At 36.3% G+C, this 23,084-nt stretch overlaps 1 protein-coding gene across 1 annotated transcript in view; it reads right to left on the bottom strand.

Annotated features, from left to right (window-relative positions):
• Positions 1-7,465: 7,465 nt before the first annotated feature.
• The window catches only part of ABCA13 (ATP binding cassette subfamily A member 13), a 200,992-nt gene continuing 185,373 nt past the window's right edge, over positions 7,466-23,084 (bottom strand). The window contains exons 59-61 of the mRNA XM_026102320.2: positions 11,911-12,016; positions 10,373-10,510; positions 7,466-8,840 (exon numbers count right to left, since the gene is read on the bottom strand). Coding sequence (XP_025958105.2) covers positions 8,751-8,840; positions 10,373-10,510; positions 11,911-12,016 — 334 coding nt within the window. The 3' untranslated portion in view covers positions 7,466-8,750. The remainder of the gene's footprint in view (positions 8,841-10,372; positions 10,511-11,910; positions 12,017-23,084) is intronic.

Here is a 23,084-nt window from a genome sequence, read left to right as displayed (position 1 = left end):
CTGGAAATTCAGGGGAAGTGAAGCAGAGCTATGATCCAGAGAAAAAATCCCAAATCTTCAGCATCCCTACAGAGCCAGTTTGGGAGAAACTCTTTCCACATCCCTCAGATGTTCTAAATCCCTTAGCTGCTAAGGCTGTTTCAGCTGTGGTTCAAAGAACTACGTAACACAGTAACATCAAAAATGAAGTGAGCTGCAACTTGACAACGGTGGGCCAAGAGCCAAAAAACAACAGGATGGATTGATAAAAGCATATAAAAACATTCATTTGCTAGGACTCTGCTTAAGAACCCTTGGTGCAGACAAAATCTGATCCTTCCTCAAAAACTTCAGACAGCACCTCTGCTATGTACATGCTACATCTATAGATGCGCAGCAGCAGGTATTTACAAGGGAACAAGCCCCACAGCAAGAAGCTTTCTAATTCTTCCCAAGAACAGCTGCTGGAAATGGATAAAAAGAAAAAAAAAGGATTACTTCTGCTCTCTAGAGACATCCACCCTTTGGGTACAGGGTAACATTAGATGTCTGCTGTTAGGCTCCATCCACGAGTTCAAACATGTACCAGATGCTTGGTGCTCCCGCTACTCTCCCCTGAAGGTGAGGCACAGAAGTCAAAGAAAGGAGAGAGTGGAGAGAGGATGGGGAGAAAAACAAGCTGAATCAATTTACTGAACAAGTTCAAAGCCACAGCACTCTCATTCTTCGCCCTTTCTAACCCTTCTTTTCTAACACCCTTTTTGAGAATCTGCCTCAGAGAGCCCTTGTTTCATTGTTTTCATGTAGCTAATTCAGTGAACTGTAATTGCACATGAATAATTGAGGGCTTGTTAGTCTTTGGAGAAATTGAATGTCCCTGGTCTTTGCCCTTTATTTCTTTTCTTTACACCTTTTTGTGAAATAAAACTGTTGCCTCTAGTCAGCTTTTAATAATAGCTGTGTAGTCAGCTCTTTCCCAAACACCCCATCACATTTCTTCATCCTCTTATGGCGAAAAGTCACTTCTCTGCCTCCTTATCTGCAGCCACAACTTTATGAGAGGATGAAATTAAAATTGGGAGATAAAATGGTGCATTACACATGAAATTATTTTTATAGAAAATTTCACTTCATTATAAACAGAGTATACCTGTGTGAATAAATCTAACCCATGATTACATGATCAGGATCCAAGAAACAGGGTGTGAGGTACACGAGTAGAAAATGACAGTATAGGTTAATAGAAATATAGGGGATTTTTTTCATTTTGTCTGTTTGAAGGGTCAGGTTCAAGCCAGCTCCCTCCTTTGTGGAACAAGGAGCAAGATAAGCTGTTTTGTTAGTCTTTCAAGGTCCTGACTGAACTGATATGGGAACACAGTGAATTAAGCTCTTGAGAAAACATAATTCGGATGCCATTCTGCAAAAGCATGCATAATGAGAAACCCTATGAAAACAACTGTCAACAAAACGCAGCAGAAGAAATAGCTTCTGAGTCAGAATACATAGTGTCCAGCTCCATGAGATGCTAAGCTAGCTCACTTCCCCCTGAAGGCCAGGGACTGATTCTCTATTGCTTCATATTTAACAGGAATATAAAATTATGCCATTCTGATGTGGCAGTGTGTCATCCCATCCTTTCTACTGGGCAAATTGGATGTCAAGAAACAAAACAAAACAAAACAAAAACATGCAGCAACAAGCAGAATTTAGGGTGATCAACACAATGCCAGCCAAGTTCATATATAGTGAGCAACCCTCTGGATGGGAAATAAACTTGGCCTAATAGTGTTCAGGCACATTAGCAAGAACAGTGCCCTGTCAGGTTGATTTTTCACTGGCATTGAAGAATTCCTTTCTTCTGTTACAAAAGTCTTATCCTTCCTTCCCCAAAATATTTTACATGGCCTCTCTCTTATTCCTCTGGCTTTGAGAAACACAGTTTTTCAAAGCCACCATTGGCCCCCGAGGCTCCTCCACTTCAGTCTTTACAGCAATACAAATGCCTTCCATCTCAGGCAAGCTTTTTTCACTCTTCTCCCTCTTTCCTTTATCTCGTTTCTCTTTCCTGTCCTACTTGCTCTCTTATGGCCCCGGCTGCACACCTGGGCTGGGTTTGAACAATTGACCTACAAATAAGAGTCTGTGTCTCATTTTCAAATTCCCTGAGCTACAAGGCTCTTTCTCTATTTAGTCTTAAATACAGTGAAACCTGTCTCATGTGACCAACAAACTGAAAAAATCCAGATGCTTGAGTGAACTGGTCATCTTAGTAAAGCAGATATGTGGTCTTGTGATTAAGTTTACAGTCTCGAAAAAAACTGAGCTCTTCCCCTAATTTTGTCACTATCTTCCTGTGCAACTTCCAACAAGTAATTTAGTTATTCTGCATTTAACTTCTCAGCTTGTAAAATTATTCTATTACTGAGAGTTCTTGAAATCATGTTCTGTCTCTCATTATGTCTTCAGAACACATCAGACAACTGGATTTCAGTCTTCATCAAGTAATCACATCTAACACAGTTTGCTTAAAATAAGAATATGCTGCTGTATAAAATGCCTCCAATCACTTCTCTTTTTGATCCAACCAACATTCCTTTTTTGGCACAATAAAAGAGCAGATATGAAGGACCTAAAAACAGATCTGTAAGGAACTGTGAGTATATCATTGTCTTTGATCTGAAACTAGCTTTGGAAGTTGTGTTTTTGGTTTTTTTGTTTTTTTGTTTTTTTTTTTTAAACTGTGATATTGAAGCTGTGCTGCATAGCAAGCTCTTCATTTCCAACAAATAGTTTATAATGGGGAAAAAAGATAAGTTTCTTTGGGCTAGTGTCTTGATTTCCTCTAAAAGCAAAAGCAGATGGATAAAAAGATAACACAACTATTTTATATCACTTTTTATCCAGGTGCTACAAAGTCTTGCAATAGTGTATATTTCTGATCAAACTTTTTGGATAACACATATCTGCTATAAGTTGTTCTGCTTTCCCCACATTTTAAAGCTGCTGTAGGGCTCAAGACTGCATATCCACTGGAGAGCACTCCTCCCCTCCTCCTAGCTTTCAATAACAAACACATCGACTATCACAGTTCTTAGGTTTTGGAAATTTAAAGAGGAAAGTAGTTGTTACATTTTTCCTACAATTAGCATGAATAATAGAAATGCTTTGGATAACTGTCAGAAGTGTAAAATCGGAAGTGTCCATATGGCTAAGACCTAATTCTATCCTTTTCACAATTAGAAATACGTAACTGTGGACATTTTTATTTGCACTTAGAGCTAAGTGCAAAGTCTATATGGTATACATGCAATAATTCATGTAAATAATACTTTATAAATAGTAAAGAATATCTTTAAAATTTACTTTAAGACATATTAAATATGGAAATAAATTCTTCAATGTTACCTAATTACTGAATACCTAGAAAATGTATTTTAATCTCAGGGCTTGCAAAGATGATCTTGAAAATATAATATAATTTTGTGCATCAACCTTTACTAATAATTAACCTAAAACACACAGTAAAAAAATAGACTACTAAAATGGGGTTATGGGGCTGTCTCAGTGACCAGTATGTAAACAGTCTCAGCTCTGGCGTAGTAATAAACATTCTCAGTGACTAGTTAACCATTGGCAAGCACTATCTCTAATCCTTTAGCTGTCTTTGGAATGGGGGGGGAAAAAGAAAAGGCTCTAAAATGTTGCATACAAACTTTATGTTTCTGTTATCTAGATTCACCTGTTTTAGACTCACATTACTAAAATAGATTCAAAATAAAATTTCTGATAAGAACTTTGAATTGTTTTCTTAGTAGACAAGTATCATTAGAGACAAAGTAGCACATGACTAGTTTCTCAGTTAGATCATTACATGCATATTACATTTGACTCAGAACAAATGTCACACACTCCTTCACTCAAGTTGTCCTTAGCCATAATTTTTTAAAGTTGTAAGAACCAGCTCTGAATAAAACTAAAGTAGTTTAAAAAAAACCAAAAAAAACTTAAAAAAATCCCAAAAAAACAACTCTCACTTTTGTAGAAGTTGGGTCAAGCTCTGCAAGATTTAAGTCCAAGCAGAAAGTTAAAGTTCTGGGGGTCTGTTTATTACATATAACAATGTATTGAGTGATGTCAAATGTTATACAGAATAAAACTTGCAATTTCTCTTTTTCCACACAAGTTTTAAAGGAAGAAATATTTCTGATACATCTCTTGATTCTTATGCAGTACATTTAACTACAAATCAACATTTATTATCTCAATATGATGGTGGAAGGGCTCCTTTTTGATCTTGCCTTCAACTGCAGCATGTTAGCGGATCCTATTCATTTCCTGCTGGGTGCCTCATAGTCAGCTGAACCTTTACTCTTGAATCCCCAAGGCACTTCTTTAAAACACTAGCAAAAGCATGCAGGTATGCTATCCTATAGCTGGAATAAATTAGGTGTACATGAAAATCCCACCTGTGGACTTAATCATTTGCTTGTAGTTTACATATCCTTCTTCATTTACACTTTGTGGGAAAGCAGATATGAACATCACTAACTCAATCTGCCTAAGCTTAAGGACATGCACATGCCTTCAAAGTGCACAGATCTCTGGGTATGGCTTTCATAAGGCCATTGCAAAAGGAGCCAGAATTTGCCCCAGCATGTGTTTCCACGTAGCAACAGGCACAGGGGCACTGTGATACTAACATTTAATGAAGATGAAAAATGCTTTGATATCTTCTTAGTGATCCATATCATTATTCAGCATGGAATATTTATCTGTTAAAACATTCAGCAGTGAGGTTGCCTGCTGAAAGGAGCAGACTGTTGCTTTCTCTGCAAGAATGATAGCTGCGATTTGTGCTTCACACTTGCTGCTCACCTTCATGGCACTTGCAGCATCCATTTTATTTGTAATGTAAGTATCTAATATGCAACTCAGGAAGCATCTTCTGCTTAGTTATTGTAGGTCTCAGGAAAGCTGTCTGACCTAGCCAGCTCTCAATCACTTAAAAGCAAGATATTCTCACTGCTAGCTTTGATCTCCCTATTCTTTAAAAAGAAAACATGAAAGTGCTAACATAAAAAGATTAAATCGCATTAAACTGAATCACAGAAACTTTAAGCTTTACTACTTACTAGGAAAAGACAGGAAAGCAATATTTTTACCTAAATTAGGTTTAGATTGATCTAGGGGTTGAGCAGTTCTAGCAGGAGTCAAATTCAACTCCCTAGTTCAGGAGATTTCTGACTCCAATGATGCAAATTTCACAAGGACAGACAAACTCAAAAAGGCCTCATCTTCTCTGCTGGGAATCACTTTGCCCATTTACCACTCTCCCCGTGGGAATTTTACCAGCTTTGGTCATGCCTGAACCACACTGGAGAAAGAAGTCTCTTCTATTCTAGACAGAAACCTACATAGAAGGTTAAGACATAGCAAGATTTGCCTTCCTATCCCCTTCTATCATCACCCCTCCACCTCTACTGAATTTGCAGTCCTTCAAGTTAAGGTTGTGATCTACAGGTTTTGCTCGCCTCATTCTATAACTGTGTGAAAATTAATTTGGGGCCTGAAACAATCCACACCATGGTTGGCAGAAGCCTTTCTTTTGACTTAGACAGTGGAATGTCTCTTCAAAGTATGAAACTCATCTGCACTGTTTCATCATTAAGCACTTCAGACATTCAGTTGATTTTCTAATTTTGAGCTCAATTTTAGTTTATCCTTCAGAGCAAAAGGAACGCTTGCATACTCGGAGAAATTTGCAGGAGAGATAACACAAAACTTTCCTAACAAAAAACTCACAAGAGAAGTTATTGTTTAAAATCCTCATCTGTCTTTGATTCAAAATCCAGGGGTGTTAGAAAGAGATATTTGTGTGATTCATGAATTCAAGGCTCTTTCATCATTAACATATGAATGGCCTTTTCTGTCCAGACTGCCAGCTTAGGATATTTTTTTTTATTAAAAAAAAATCTTCAAAAGGCTAGTCTTGAAACGTACATACTTCTGGAACGCAGCAATTCAAAGAGTAGGAAAATGCCCTCTGAGACAGAACCCAGTACACTGGAACTCAATTAGATTTTGACCTTCTTCAACCATAAAGGATTGGGAGACAGACATTGTTTGCTCCTTGCCTGAATTAAATTGGGTCTCCTGAGATGCATATGAAGCAATTTAAAAAAGGAAAAACACTGTTAACTGAATTTACTCAACTATCAGTCTGAAATAAACCTTATTTACTTTATTCATCTATTACACTAATACAATTTTTTACATTTTAATCAGAAAAAAAAGACATTAATTATTCTCACACAGTCAAAGCCTAGAAAAGCCTCCCCCACCTAAGCATTCAGCTAGGCCACTGTTTCGCAGTCTCGCCACAGTGAGTCTTGTATGCTTTAATGCTTCCCTTGGTCTAAGCAAGCTGCAAGCACTGGTTTATTAATTCAGCTGCCTGGCACATTTCCTAGGCAGGAATAGGCACTCTTGCCACAATTTCATACAAAGGGAACCTTTTGGCTCAGCTGTCTTAAGTCCCCAGAACTGGCACTATCTCCTTACATAAATCCATCCTCAAATTTCCTAGTGGCTCAGAACAAACACTCACTAAGCATTCCTGAGTTGAGGGTGCTCTGGGTTTGCAGCTCATTTCTTTAAGAAATCGTGATGGTTGAAGACAGACACTAGAGTGTGTGAAAACAAAACAAAGAAAGCCAATATCATATCATAACATCAGCATTTTACATATCTAGGCATAACAACAAAAGTAGCCCTCTATGCACAGTTGCCATACTTCCCTCCAATTTTTTCATGCTATCTGAACAAGAACTCCAAGAACATTCTCCTATCAAGTCATTTAGACTATGACTCAAGGATGCTCAGCTTTCTCTCTCTCTCTCTCTCTCTTATATTCAGTTGCTTCCACTTCAAGATGTTGAGCAGGACACTTTTACGATAGCATACTCTGCGTTCTGCTCACATGTCCTGTAACTGCCTTCTCTTTCTTTCTCCCCCTACTTTTTTCACACTCTGCTTTCTAAGATTGATCTTTTTTGTTCTGTTTGGAGACTACAGACACTTGCTACCCCCAGCTTCCTGCAGGAATTAAAGAAAACTTGTTTCACCTAAAACACAACCATCCCATTGTCCCAGCGTATTTTCCCTGGGATGCTGACTGGTGGGGCTTAACGGCTTTTCAGTTCTTTTGATGTTGAGGAGCATGGCAGAGTTCTGACATCATACACTGTATGTTCTGACATCAGCACACTGTATATACCAAGCCATTTCAATAAAGCAATTTCATAATCTCACTCTGATCCATACATATAATGCAGACCAAGTCTGTAAATCTTCACTTTTTTCCTCCACCTCATAGAATTTAATTTCATCTTTTTAGAAATAAGTAACATGAACCTTGACTTTAAAATGCATGATGGACCAAAACCACCCCAACAAATAAAGCCTCAAACAACAGCCTTCTGAGTCAGCTTGCAAAGCCAAAAGCACAAATAAAACTTTTTAATGTTTCATCTTCATACAGCAGGGCACTACAGCAGCAGTACTGCAAAAAATATATAATTTCCAATCAAATTCTTTTATCTCAAAGTACACTATTTGATTTTCACAGGAATTATATTGTAACAATACATATCTAAATCACAGATTCCATGATTTCAACTATCAGATAATACAGTCCAATAAAAGTGGTATCAGCTACCTTTTACAGGGTTCCCAAAGGACCTATTTTGGAAGAGAACCAGCAGTTTACCCCCAAATATTCTTTTTTCTCCCACCACAAAAGACAAGAATTTATTCATTAAATGTTCACTTCTTCTATACATACGTAGGCTGAAGGCTGTGGCATGGCTTTGTCTGAAATATCTAACATCATAATATACATTTATTGAAAAGTTTATTGATCAGTGTGTGAATTCTTATCTCATTTTGTTTCAACATGCCCCTCAAATAGAATTTTGGCATTCTCTTAGGAAAAAAAAGAAACAAAAATCTAGGAAAATGATATAGGTCATTAAAAACATGCTTGAACATTCCTCCAGCAGCAACCTGCAGGCATAAGGGAGAGCTCATTGTCAAGTATGATTTATGAAACCTTGTTAAATTTACTTAACATAACTCGGAGACAGACTAGTACACTAATACCCTCTTTAACATAAACCCTTATGGAATATAGTGCATCTTTTATACAATAAAAAAGACTAATTTAGCTTGTCACAACACAGATTTGAATTAATGTGGAAGTCAAAAGGCTCTCATTTGTGCTATTAAATACAAATATTGGGTGATAGCCTAGCTCTTTTACCATTCAAAAGGTTTTTCTTGCCTTGTCATGTAAAAACTATAGATATTAAGTGTGCATGCTAGAGAAAATTACCATAGTCAAATGAATATAGAACTACCACAGAAAAATCTACTATACACAGTGACATTTGAGATCAGCCTTTTTTGTTACATAGATCTGCATTCATTAAGCAATCTGCACTATAAAGTTCCAGTTCATTAAAGAGCATTGCTTTTTTGGTGGGTTTTTTGGTCTGCATGTGACTATTCTCTTGTTTTACTAAGAACTGGTAGCATTCCTTCTGGCCTACAGATGCAAACTCACCTCTGCTCCACTCATTTCACCTTTTTGCTTCTCACAGACCAGCTGTTAACAGCTGAAAAGACTTATTACATGTAAAATGTACATATATGTGCATAAACATACACACACATGCATATATGGAGCTGTTCTGTATTCTCTTCTGAGCCTAGACTGGCAGGTGGTCATGAAGAATGGTGGGAGATCCTTGTGTAGGATGCAAGACTTCTTGCTGTTGTGTAGCAAAATTAATAAATACCTGAAAGACACAAAAAAGTAGGACTTAGAAAATAATAGTATTTGAACTGATACTTTGGAGACATAGCTAGAGATTTTCTTCAGTTGTTTTTCTAAGCTTTCCTGACACAAAAAATATAGTTATTTATGTCGATGGAACCTCTCTAGGGATATGTTTTGTAAATTCTATAAATAATCCCCCTTCACTTCTCCAGCTGATGCAGTGGTTGATGAAATACAAGAACAACGGTAAAATGAGTTACTAATAATATACAACAAAACTATTTTACTGTTACACAAGTTACTGGGTAACGATTGTTTTTCTTTGCATTGAAATGACACACAGGAGGATGCTTGCGCATGCTGTTTCTATCAGTCACCATCCCACAGACCAGGGTCCAGATATTTAAGGTGAAAGCATACTTCTGAACCCTGTACAGTGATGATTCAACATCTGTAATTCAGGTGCCTCTGTGCCTCCTTGATATATGTATTTTTTTAAACAGACCTTACTATAGAAAGGCTTGCTTGCTTTTTCATCACAGAACAACTTGACAGCAAGGAATGCAGAGGAAAAGATGACTAGTCTTAATTCAAATAACCATATTGATATGCAAACAAACTTAGGATGCATCATAAGTGTGTTTGTTATTCAGGAGAACTATTTTCCTGTTTAAAACTGACACTCAGTCAGGGAGCGGAAACAATAGTAGGTGACTGAGGTGATGAATCATCATGAATAATAGAGAGGAAATAAGCTTGAGTGAACAATTCACAAACGATCTTTAAGCTGAAATTACCTTACATACAGCCATTCAGTGAATAGATAGTTTACAAGCAGTTCATAGATTAGTACAAATCACAGTATTTCATTAACAATTTGCACACGGGAGAAAGGAAAGTACATGCCACATATCATATATAATTAATATTTTGACCAGATGCAACTCCTTCAGTTTCTAGAATACATAATGAGAATTTGCATGTAAATATGTTCTAACATATCACAGCCATCCAGGAATCCCATCATTGCCATCATTCTGTTCTACCTTGTGCCAAAATAAGATTTCACAGTCATTAGTGGTGGGGTCTCTTCTGTCTGCTTGTGCATTTCCAATGTGCTTTAATGGATAGCATAATACTTACGCAAAAGAAAGGTACCAAAGGAAAATATCCTGTAAATTTAAGGCTTACTGTAACTTATAGAAAATGGTTCAGCCTTTTCAAGGACACTGGTAAGATCCCAGCTTTTTGGATGTGGAAGAGGCAGTTCACAGTCCTACCTTCTCAGCCTCCACACATCTAGATGCATCAAAGTACTGACCATGCTTGAGCATAGTACAAATATGTAGCTTCACATGCTGCTTTTAACTGCTCACCCCAGTTTTCTCCAGTGTAAAAGTGTTAGGGTTCATGAAATTACTGTGTATGCCTGAGATGTCCTGGAACTACTGGTTTATCACACATATTTGGTTAGTTCCAGCAAATGAGTGTTCTACTGCAATATATAATTACATTAACACAGCACATTTAAAAAAAGAAAAGAAACAATACCTGCTCTAAAGTGGTTTGGCTGATGGAGTAGTGTTTGATTTGCAGAAAAGCTTTGTGATTCTCTAGGACTCTGAAGAGCTCTGCTAAGCATCCCTGACTTCGTGGTACATGGTACTCAAGCAGATTAAGATGCTGTCCCTTAAAACAAGCAAGAACAACAAAAACAGATAAAAATGAACGCATGATGATGATGAAGTTATACTTATTTATAACTAATCTGGTTTCAGTAGGAAGATTCATTGTAGATGAATATAGAAAATACAGGTTTTTAAACAAGAATAAATTTTGTCTACATTAGCAGCACAATAAAATGTTTGCTGTTCACACTCAGAACACACACATTTTGTGCGTCTTTTAATGCACCTGAGTTATCCCTATCACAAAGAAGTCTGGGAAAACATGAGGCAATAAAGCAAAATTTACCTTATTTATTTATCAATGTTTTACACACACACATATTCTAAATATACATAATTCTATATTTTAAAAAGAGAAAAAATACTGGATTCCCACATCATTATGTGAACAAGTAACTTGAATCTAAGAAAATGAAGGTCTTTCTAAATCTGTGACCTTATTTTGAGTTTTTATACATCATAAGATTGCCATTGGTCCTTGAACTGAACTAGCACAGAAATACAAGAAAACAAAATAAATGTATATTGGCATGCGATAAGATGTAAAAGAATATTTAATATGTGTAATCTCTTCAGTAGGATCTTCTTACACCTTTTCTCTCTTTTTTCTTTTTAAACTTTATTTCAGCCTAGGAAGAATCCTCCTCTCTTAATTCTATGCATTTGCTGGTAAGCTTCCTGGGCACAAAAAGCCCTAATAAATATGTTAGAACATTCTTTCTGATATGGCCTATACAAATTTATGTATATATAAGTATACGTATACATACAGACAGAGAGAGTGCGCCTTTGTGTGTGTATAATCTATACTTATAAATTCATGCAAACACACACACATATATATACACTTATACACAGGCACATATTAAAAATAGTCATAGGCTTACATGATTTTTTCCCTAAACACAAATGGGGGGCTAAGGGGGAGGATGAGTTAAGGGCATTCAAGAATATTCCTAGGAATCTAATTACTACAGCTAGTTTGTAGGGCTCCATATCAAATAAAGCAATCCCAGCAAAGACCATGAGAGTTGCCATCTATGAACCTTATTGGAAAGCCATTTGCTATCAAAGCAAATAATCTTAGTGACTGCAGTGTGCTCCTACTTCAGGTGAACACCTGAAGTTCAACCAGGTCAGCAATAAAAGCAAAAGGAAATTGTTACTCATAGAAAAGGCCTGTTTATGTTGCCTAAAGGGCTATTTGGAATTGGATGTTATTAACTTGGTCAATATCACAAGTCAGATTTAAATGAACTGAACAAGAAAATAAAAGGGATAACCACATATACTTTTTCAGAAAAAAAGACCAAATCAATGTATTAAAAATCTTTTGTTCTCATTATCCCATATTTAATTCTGCCACAGAATAATTACTATGATGAGGAATTTTTGCTGTACCTTAAAACATGTTCCAGGAAAATGCAGTTGTAGACAGTCCAAAATGACCCTCCCATAGTTTATTTCTTTGCTAAGCCAAACCTTGATGGAATAGCCATCTCCAAACCTAAGAATGATACACAGAAACGTCTATACCATGAAGATGGGAAGAGTGTTTTTTCAATCAATTTTCCTATAACAATTATGTCAAATAACATTATGCATGCCTATTGTATTATCACTGGGATTTTGGTATTACATATCAAACAAGAGATACTGATTTCAATGAGAAAGCTGTTAAATTAACGGTAATAAACAGAAACAAACAAACCAAAATCCTTGTTTTCCTTACCTATTGTTTTAGTTACTATAGTATAATTCATTATCTGAAGTACCTAAAGTTATGTTAACTAATGTATACTTTAATATATTGCTTTGAATATTTAAGTAAAACAAACTATGAAGTTTACCAATCTCAAATACAAAAAAAAAAAAAATCTCTAACTTCAGCTCTTTTAGTGAGCAGAAATGAGAATGTAATACTGCATTTTTCAAATCTCTTAACAAAGCAGCACATCTTTCATTTCAGCAAATGTGAGTGCAACCGTGTTTTACAGATACACAAAGCAAAGTATAGGGGTATTTAGGGAGGTGACAAAGTTAATAAGTTTTCTTTAGCACTATAGCTACACAGTCTGTCTCATAGAATAATTTAGGCAATCTATTTCTCTCTCTCAATATACAAGTGATAAAGTTAAGCACAGGCAATCTAATTGACACATTATTTTTTATTAGATTTACTTGCTTCTAATATTTAGCTGGGAAAGTTGCAATAAACCCATAAACATTGAAATGACAACCATATTCTCAAACATACTGGTCAAGCGGCTGAAGCCACGCAGCACCGATTCCCAGAGCGCGGTGCACCTGATGGGGGGCAGAGCACCACAGAGAGACGGTGGCACCGGCTGCAGCCTTTATCTCTTCTTCTTTACCCTCCAGCTCCACAGTTACTTATCCTCAGATACTTTACTCCAGTTCTTCGGTTTCTAGCGACTATCTTCAATAGCAGTGCCACACGCCAATACCCTCCCCGTCTTTTCTATGTGCAACTTGCGATTCAGGATAGCAGCTGGGTTATTTGCATCTGACATGTATGAAGTATATTTTTATATGATCCAAGCAAACGTAAGTAGAGTGGCAAACTGTATGAAGCTGCCCTTTTCAAATACAGGAAATAAAAATGTCTACAGAGTCTCAATCAAAACATAATAAAAACCGAAAGGGACTAATCTAAGGTATACTTCTAGTTTAACCACAGTCTGAGTACCTCCAAGCAAAATACTTCACATCAAGCACATCAAGTTCCTCATTTATACAACACATGAATAGCAAAGTAAGGACTTTAACATTCATTTTTTATTGACCAGAACCTCTGTTAATATAACATGATAGAGTCTTGATTGACTTCATTATACTGTGAAAAATGCTAGACCGCAGATTTTATTTTATTAAGAACTACAGATGAACTGAAAGAACAAAGTATAATTTCCAAGGATCTTATCAGACAAGATCCCCTCTCTCTCTCTCTCTCTCTCTCTAATATAAAACCATAGTTACTACATTTTAGGTATGACAATGGCAGCTTCTGCATAAAAAAGTTGCACTATACGAAAGATCCCTTTAAAAATAAATTATTGTGGGGTTGGGGTTTTTTTCATTGCAGTCAAATGCAACCACTGAACTCTTTGAAATAGAGTAAGGAAAAGGAAGCATTCCTGATGCAGTGTCCAGTTTGTTGGTTCTTGAAGGAAAGTGCATGAATTAAATCCTATCTAGTCTATGCTGAAGGATCCCAAGTATTCACTGACTGGCGTGATGTGACAGAAGAACACTGTTATACTAGAGAGATCCAGAACAAGGTGGAATCGAAAGCAATGGCTGGCTGGTTTGCCTTGCAATGATTTACAATGCATGATAGATCTCTAATTAAATCTTTTAAATGCATATAACATCATCCCTGTAGAAATGCATGCGACAATAAAAAAGACGTTACAAAGATAAATATAGTTAACAAGGGTGTTCAATTTAGATGACAGTGAACCTGAGGCAACATTTTACAAGAGATCATTGATTCTGATCCATTTTCTGGCATCTCTACCCAGCCACTGTTGAATTACAGCTTAAAAATGCTGGCTTATGGAGAAGTTCAACAGTGCCATAAAATGAAATTGTTGCATACAGTGACATTTCCAAAGAAAAGAATCAAATTTTGATTAGCAAAGACAGAGAAGTCTGTGCAACTTTGGTGTTAATCTAAATCATGAATGGTGTAAACACCAGCATGGAACAAATAAAAAGATTTAAAAGATTTTTTTTTTTTTAGCTCGTCAAATTATGCAGCTTCTATGCCTCGCATTTATAATTTATTTTAGTATGAGAGTTCTCGATACAGAGTAAGCTGATGAGCAATAAACATTTCTCCCTGCTGTTATCAGCAAGCTGGTTTCAGTAGCCAACTGAGGCAATGGAAATTGAGTTGACCATTTTTTTTCTGCACTCTCTTTTCCTCTCTGATTCAGCCGATATAATTAATTCAGCAACTCAATGCGGAATTACAGAGAAAAGCACAATCTGGTTGGATTAGCACTGTGAAGATCAAACCTTTAGCACCTGATAGTTCAAGACCTAAGGAGGGAAACATTATCATTACAATGGCCTAAGTTATGCCAGCACACCTGTTCAGCAGCCATCTGTTGCAGAAGAATCACGATCTCTTCAAAGCTGTTCAACAAAGATACTTTCCATTGCTGATTTCTATCGCATTACTTTAACAACATCTGCATTTTTATTTGTACACACATACATTCTGACACAAATCATTTTTCCTCTCTATCCTTCCTTTCTTCTCCTCCCAGTCAAACTAGTTGTTCAAATGTGACTGACCCAGTCAGCAGTTCTGGGAGTATTATTTCTTGGATGAGTACAGTACCAAGCCATCATCTAGTAAAACACTGCCATGAGACTGGAACTAACACACAAGTTCCCAGAGTGATTTAAAAAAAACTTGAATATTAACAGCAGCATCACTACAGAATCATGATCTTAGCAAGGACTACAAAACACATACAAGTTGATGGATAAATACTTGAGCTATTGGTCTGGACCATACTCCACATTTGTGTAATTATATAGGTCCTCAAGCTAGCTGAGCAGGTCGAACAACGAAGGAATGAAAGGAACATAAAATGGCAACAGGAATGGAAAAATCTCCATATCAGCAGTTACTAAATAGGCTAAACTTTTCAGCAGGGGAGAAAGATGACTAGATAGCAGAAAGGTGCTCTGACAGAGCTCAGAATCATGACTGGGACAGAGAAAGTGACTGAGGAATATTCCTCACTCTCTATACCCCTGTTTTTCATGCAAGAACAGAGGGTATCAAATTAAGTTATACAGAAGGTAGCTCAAAACCAGTAAGAGGAAGTATTTTTCCCTAGAGGACGTCAGAAAACTGTAGAACTCATTGACACAGGATGTGCTGGATGCCAGAACTTGACATGAGTTGAATAAAGGATTAGACAAATTCATGAGGAAAAAGAAAATATATACTAATATATCACCTTTGGCTTAATAAGCCTCTAAACCACAAATTGCTGGAGGCTGGCTGAGTAATGTGGGAAAGTATCCTCGGTGTTGCCAGACCTGCACTGGTGAGAAAGCCCTGGATGTTTCCATGGTGCTCCTTCCAGCCATGCAAAGGGAATGGAAGTGAATTTAGTTGCCCAAAGGCTGAAAATTCTCATAAACATTGAGTAGAAGGGTTACCATTTGGAGCCGATCAGGCAATACTAACACCTCAGTGTTCCCGTCTGCCCATTCTTCAGAGGTCCTAGTGCAGATTTGAATGGGGAAGAGAAGTCAATGAAACACTGCATCGTGGCTAGTCAGCTGAGCTCACACTTGGTCAGTCACAACGGGTCCCTAGATGATACTAATCGAGCGTTTTTTGACACTTGACCTATGATTTTTGTGAAAGCTAACAAAGAAAAAGTCCATTACCAGCTGACTTCCCTTTGCTCTACAATAATCTGTGCTTTCATTAAAAATTTTTTAGGAGTTTTCTTGTCCAAAAAAAAACCAAAACCAAAAACAGAAAAAAACAAAGCTAGCAACAAGTGGTTTAACTTACAGTGGGGTCAAGAATGACCAGCTCCTGAATCACATTCTTCCCAACCACCATTTACCATCTCTTCTTCCCCTCCGCAAATGAAGAACATGACCCTGTATCCTAACTCTTGATGAATAACCAGAGCATCTAATCATCCATATATTTCTTGCCACTAATCAAAGAGTACATTTCCTGCAGAATATTGTGCTTTCACGTCCTGGCATCTAAGCCTCTACATATGCATCAAAAAATTACAGCTGCCAGAAAGTTTACTTGTGGAAAAATAATGTGCATACTTTATGTATGTGCTAGTCTGATAGATCAAAAGATTACTCCAAAATGACATTAGTGGATAACAAAATAAAATGAAAGCAAAATAAAAAAGCATGTCAGCACTTAATGCATCTTTTAGAATATATGCCATAAATCAAAGAGGAGGAATAATTTGTTACCGCACTGTTTGCCACAATGCTTTGGTTTGCATTCATTTGCAGACAGATACGGTTCTACTTTCCTTAAACGAATAGGTCTCATCTAGACAAGGTAACTTAGTTATTTTAATATAATTACTCAAGTCCAGGATATAGATTCAGGGCATGCTCCTTACAGACACAAGCAAAATTTACAAAGAGAACAAAAATTGAAAAATATTGAAAACAAGGCAAAATAAAAATTGAAATAAGAAGAAAAACCTCAAATAAACATGATTAAAACAAACATCACATTTTAAGGGAATTTTACATAACACTATACATTCATGACCTCATCTGTTAAGCAGATAGAGACAATATCTGGGAAGGAAAAAATGTTTCTAAAATTCAAGTAAACAGTTGCTTTATTTTAAAAATCTGCAAATCTGCTAATATCAAATGCAAAAAATAGTATCACTTGCAAAATGCCAATTCCTTCTGTGATTATTCAAAAAGCGGAACAACCTCAGTGTTACTGAACAAACAAAATATCTTGATTAGATGCAATAACAACTAAATTATAAAATCTGTCTTCCACATACTGTTTGTAGGTTTTGTCTTTATCTTTTCTTAATTGATAATGATTTTTCCTGAGTAGCAACGGGAAAATAAAGACAGATGTTAAAGGAACAGATAACACTTGCTCAAGTATATCATACACGTGCTTTTGTTCACAAGCACTCCAGACTTTCACACCAAACTATCTAAAGTTAATTTCTATATTCAATAATATCATTGCTGCAACAATGATAGCCTGAGGTTATGTCCAATTCAAGGTACAACTTTGCCTCACTCTCTGAATTATGTATATACACATTTGTATGTTTGCATATATGGAGACATATTAGAGATCTGGTTCACTCTCATATCACCCAAATTATTACATTCCTAGAGAAACAGGAACACCAGCACTGTAATTCTGTGCAAGGTTGATGGCAGAGCCTATGAGGCCCTAGAACTGTTTCTTCAAAGGGGCTTCTGGGGCTCCACAGTGAAAAACAGGAGGAAGTAATGCAGAAAAGGAGCATGAACCCAATCAAGATGGTGCTCGCAGACTGTGAACAAGAAAAGACTTCCCCCACATCTCCCAAAGTGTCTAGGTAATGCCATGTCACATATGCTCTTTGCTGCATGTTCCAGCAACTGCAGCCTCTCTGCATATGCTACAAAAATCCTGCTCCTATTGCAGGCACATCCAGCTCCAAATTGCCCAGAAAAGAGTGGAGCAACAGGTGGTTTCTGCCTAGGGAAGACAACTATCCCATGGTAACGTTGAAGGCCTACAAAAGATGACAGTGAAAAGTGATCTTGAGTCTCTCCCTCCAGTCACAGCATTTGTTTAATCCTGGAGAATTTAAATACTGCCTCTTTTTCCCCTGCCTTGGCTTCGAATCAAAGTCATACTTAAGATACTTGTTCTGGGCTGAAAAAATTCAGGTGTTTTGTTTCATTGGGTTTGAACCTAACAAGTAGATGTTTCCAGCATAACCTAGACTGAATGCATTTTAAATTAAGCTTCTGAATTTTATCCTGATGGAAGATTTTAAGGTGTGTGTTTCCTTAAAACTTGGAATTAAATTAAGTTTGGGATTATTAAATCTTTTGGGTGAAGTGAAAATTTGAATGTTTCCAACAATTTTGGTATCACTGCATTGTTATCAAATGGATTCTTTTTCTGATTTTTTTTAGTTTCTTTTTTTTTTTTAATTCAGACACTAAAATGTCTCCTAAAAGAACATTATCAAGATTTCAAAGTCAAGTTCTCAAATTATGAAACGCCAGAATGAGGGCAAGCTGTGAAATTACTATTTTAAACCACTGGTATATTTGCATTATTTTACCACCTTTTAATTACATCATCACATAGCATCTCTTCCAGAAAATCCCATCATGAATGGCTCACAGGAGATAGTGGAGCAATGCACTTGGAAAAGTGGCTTTATTTACTGCAACATTTGGAAAATGTTGCAAATAAGATAGAGATTGATGAGAAAGAGAACTAAGTTCTTCACAGTGCTGGGGGATGAATATTGCTCTGGGGAACTGAATTCTATCCTTCCACTCCAGCAGACATGGGTGATCTGTGGTAACTCAAACCACATTTTTCACATCTGCTTTCCTGTCCTTACAGGTGCCCACCTTGAGACCTCAGGCTCCAATTCACAGAAGGAATTCACAGTGTTTTCAGAAACACACACAACTACAGCCAAAGTTAATAGGCCCTGTCCTTTTGGCTGCATTTTTAAAGTACTAAATGCTATGTAATGTTAAACAAACTGAAAATATTTAGCCATACACAGCTTGGATTATCTACCCAGAACCTTTTACCTTTAGCATGTGCGTCACTTTTCAGTTACTCTTCTGTAAAATGGGAAGAATAATTTCAAAATCTTTTCCCCAGAGGTGTTGTGAAAAACTAGACATCAATATTTATTAAGCACTGCGATACAGCACCAATGAATGCTGATAATACTATATTTACAGAGAGGTTTGAAAAAATGTGCAGTAAAGACAGCACACAGATTACCCACTAAAGAGAATGCAGAATACGAAACCTTAATTAGCTGCTACTCATTAAATGAATAGGTACGCAGTTATATTTCCATGTCACGTGAAAAAAGTAGTATAAAAATCACAAAAAATTTGCATTGGAATGCACACGCATATTAGGGCTGAATTAACATTGCACAAAGATTTTTATGGGTGCAAAGGCATTGCTCATCTGCAGATTTTAATCTGTGTGTTTTAAAGGTTGTAGAACCTTTTTCAAGTTTTCCTCTGGGAAGATAAACAAACAGCTATATTACCCAAATACACGTGTACATCCACTGCCCTAATATTTTTTTCATACAGAAAAGGAATTTGTTTTCTAGTCAATAAGAATAAAAATTATATTCTTGAATACCATCACTTGTATATTTTATGGCATTAACAAACTTACTGCTGTATCTGTTAGTATGATAACACTGTTTCCACTGAAAGCTGAAATATTCATGAGATCTTTAAACTTAATCCTCTCTTTCCCATTTAAGAAATCTACCTGTGTGAGTTGTCTTGAGAAAAGCAATAAAATATTCTTAATCAACCTTTACAAAAATGTAAAATGTAAATAGCTTGGCAACACATTTTCCATTCTAACTCTGCTATAACAAATGGATTAATTGCTGGGTAATTTAATCAGATGGCTTGCTGATACTATTTGAGCACAGACTTGATATGTGTCCAGCACTTGAAAAACTGGTATGGGTTTTTCAGCTATGAGAAGTCTGTCCAGATGGCCCTAAAATGAAGGACGATATTCAAAATGTTGTTCCCAGAGGATTGACCAGCTGTATCTAACATGGAAATGCTTCTGTGAATTTTTTAAAAAAAACATTAAGTATAATGGAGAATACTGGAGAGAGCATTTAAATGTAATCCATTCACAATCTAGAGTAATTGACTTAGTTGGCAGGAGTCAACTGCAATTAGGTTTTAACAGGCACAACTGCTAGCACATCTATCCCGTACAAACTACATCTAGAACTAAGATACTAACTTTTTTTTGGAAATTATCCTTCAACTCATTCTTTCCAGCTAACATTATCTTTTTTTAGCATTATTCAGAAATTTGCCACCTGCAATGAAAGGCCCTTCTGAAGAAGTCCAACACTTATTATACTACTGAGAAACATTTGAAGCTACTTTAAATCTATTCAAACATAGATAAATATAGTCAGGGCTCAACAACTGAGAGCAAGAACCCAAATACCTACAGCTGTAATGAGGAGACATTTTTGGATGAACAATTTATAACAGATTTGCATAAGAGCTGGAAAAATGAATCAAGTCTCACACATTAGAAGCAGCATGTGTCATTTTTATATCCTTATGAAGCTTTTATGCTACACATTAGCATCTTCCTGGAGCTCATCCATGCCCTTCATAGGAGAACTTCGTACTGCCATCTGACAAACCTGTATTCGGTCCAAGACTATGGTCTTTCACATCCGCCAACAGCTGGAAGTGTACTGAGAGAGGAAGCTGAATCCCTGAAACTTCCTACCACAGCTAAAAAGCAAATTTAGCATGGCATCAAAAAAGATCCATTAAGTCCTCAGCACTGATCCATGAAAAAGGAGATCATAATCTGGACTTTACACGCTGTAAAGGTATAAAAATAAAAGCAAAGAAATAATTTTGAGGATTTCCATCAAGACAGATGAAACTCTAAGAAGCGTAGAAAAAATGTGAATGTAACTATATTTACAAATACGAAAAACATGCTTGACACATGCTAATGTTATCACATGTAATAAAATAAATGTGCTCCGACTGTTATTTCTTACAATAGAGGGCTAATTCTAGCATAAATAAAAGCCATAGGAAGGTTTTCTTTGGTTTAAAAGTTAATAGAATATTTAAATTTCCTTCTTTCACCCAAGAAAACCTAGATCAGGTGACTTGCAATTGATTTTTAAATATTTATTCAATTTGATTTGTAGAAACAGATTAAAGATAAAGATATCAAGAACTGCTTATAAATATGAACAAATTAACACATACAACATTAAGAAACAATTTTTATGGTAGGAGTAAAGTAATTTAGATGAAATTAGATGCAGAAAAATCAGTTTTTCTTATGCTTTCCTTCAATTACATTTAGTGGAATGGTTTTTTTTTTTAAACAAAATGTAAGGCAAAAGTGTTTTGTACTGTGAGACAGTGCCAGGGACAAATACACTAGAGAGTGCTAATATAGGAAAACACTGAAAAACAGAAGTGACGACACAAGCGGAGGTGGCTGTTAAGGAAAGTGATCTTTGGTAGGTAAGTGTTTCTGAATAGTAGATTAAGGAATGCTTATGCTCTACCACTTCAGAAGGAGTAATGTCCCCCTCTGTATGGAAGTAAGAATGACAGGGCTAATAAAACACATGTAGGGAAGGAAAAAACAGGAAGGAATAGCTAGATAGGCTTTCAGATCCTGGAAATTTTTCATGCAAATGAGAAAGTTCATAGGTGAGTAGAAAGTGATAAAATAAAAAGTTTACAACAACTTAAAGCTTAATTAACTCAGTGATCTTCTTTAGAATAGTAGGCAAAAGAATCATTCTGCTTCTCCTCTCCTTTCCCTTCTCACCCAGATTGACGAGTCTCTCTCTTTCTAAGGTATATTGTAGCATATTTGGAAATTGTCCTCAAATAAGTTTAAAAGATGAGTTACACTGAGGAACCAGGTTTCTTAATCCTGTAATGGCAACCCTATTTATGAAGTGTGCAACAGCCTGGGGTTGAGGAGGGTGTTCTGGAGTTACAGGTAAAGAAAACCACAATCAGGAGCTGTGTCTGGAGGGAAGTTTGGAAGCTAGAGTAAGGAAGAAAATAACAGGAGTCCTGGGATGCTCTTTGGCTTCTCCCAGCACTTATCGAAAGTTTCCCAAGGAAAGAATAATTTTACTATATGCTTAATTAAAAAAATAATTTAAAAATGCCTATTTCCTATACCCATGCCAAGATGCTTTAACAGCCTCTTGTTTATGAGGTTTAAGACAGTACTCCTGACAGCAGTTTCGCTCTCAGAAACCAAGGAAATGAATTAAGCAGTCAGAGCAAATTTTGAGAACTGCATGATTTTAATTCATTCCTTTGCTAAAACTAGTCAGTATTTTCTCTTAATAAGATGTTCTAAAGGATTAGAAAAACTCAGTAAGTTCCTGAACAATAAGTGTGGTAAATTTGGAGACCAAATCAACCAATGAGCTAGAAGTTAAAGGGATTTTCATCCTGCCTTAAATGAAAATTTCAGTGCAATTTCAGCTATGGAGTTTCTTCAGAAAGCCTCAGTAATATTAGTAACCAGGGCACATACTATAAAATCCCAAATGAATACCACTGATACATATTTATATAAAGAACTGTCGTGACAATATAAAGAACACAAATCTGCTGCTAATATGAAATGTTCTTAGCAGACAGAAGGCATGCTTTTTAAAATTACAATGATTTTTAACAAATAATCACTATGAATGTGACTACCAAAAATTCTTTTATCATGATCTTTTTTTGGAGAGTTTAAAAGAGGAGATCATACAGCCCTGATTTCTGAATGGTTGGTTTATGAATATTTTGATGTCATCAGAATTAACTTGAAGATACTTCTAGCGTGTCATATAGTTTATTCCATTCCATTGTTTTGCTTACTATGATCTGAAGGAGGTATATTTGCAGAGACAGTAAATAGAAATTGATAAATATTTGTGCTATTTTTATGAATATGGTGCATACATCTGCGCATTTGTTTATGATGGCTTACTTCCTAAGAAATTAGATGAAAAGATAACTGCTAAAAAAAACATCAGGAGTGGCACAACAATGATAAACTCACTGAAGATAAAGATGGACCTAGTCTTTGTGGAATGCCTGATCTTCCCCTTTCAAGGTCAAGCTGAGAAAACAGAGACAAATACTCACTCCAGAGAATCTGAAACACAGCACAGGGAGACCTAGATGTACCCAGCTACCTTTATGCACTTAACTGAAGTGCCTATGTTAGGAGCCCAGTAATACTATAC

This window comes from Dromaius novaehollandiae, chromosome 2 (genome assembly GCF_036370855.1).
Source record: "Dromaius novaehollandiae isolate bDroNov1 chromosome 2, bDroNov1.hap1, whole genome shotgun sequence".
Lineage (NCBI taxonomy): Eukaryota > Metazoa > Chordata > Aves > Casuariiformes > Dromaiidae > Dromaius > Dromaius novaehollandiae.
This window is presented reverse-complemented; position numbering and strand designations above follow the sequence as displayed.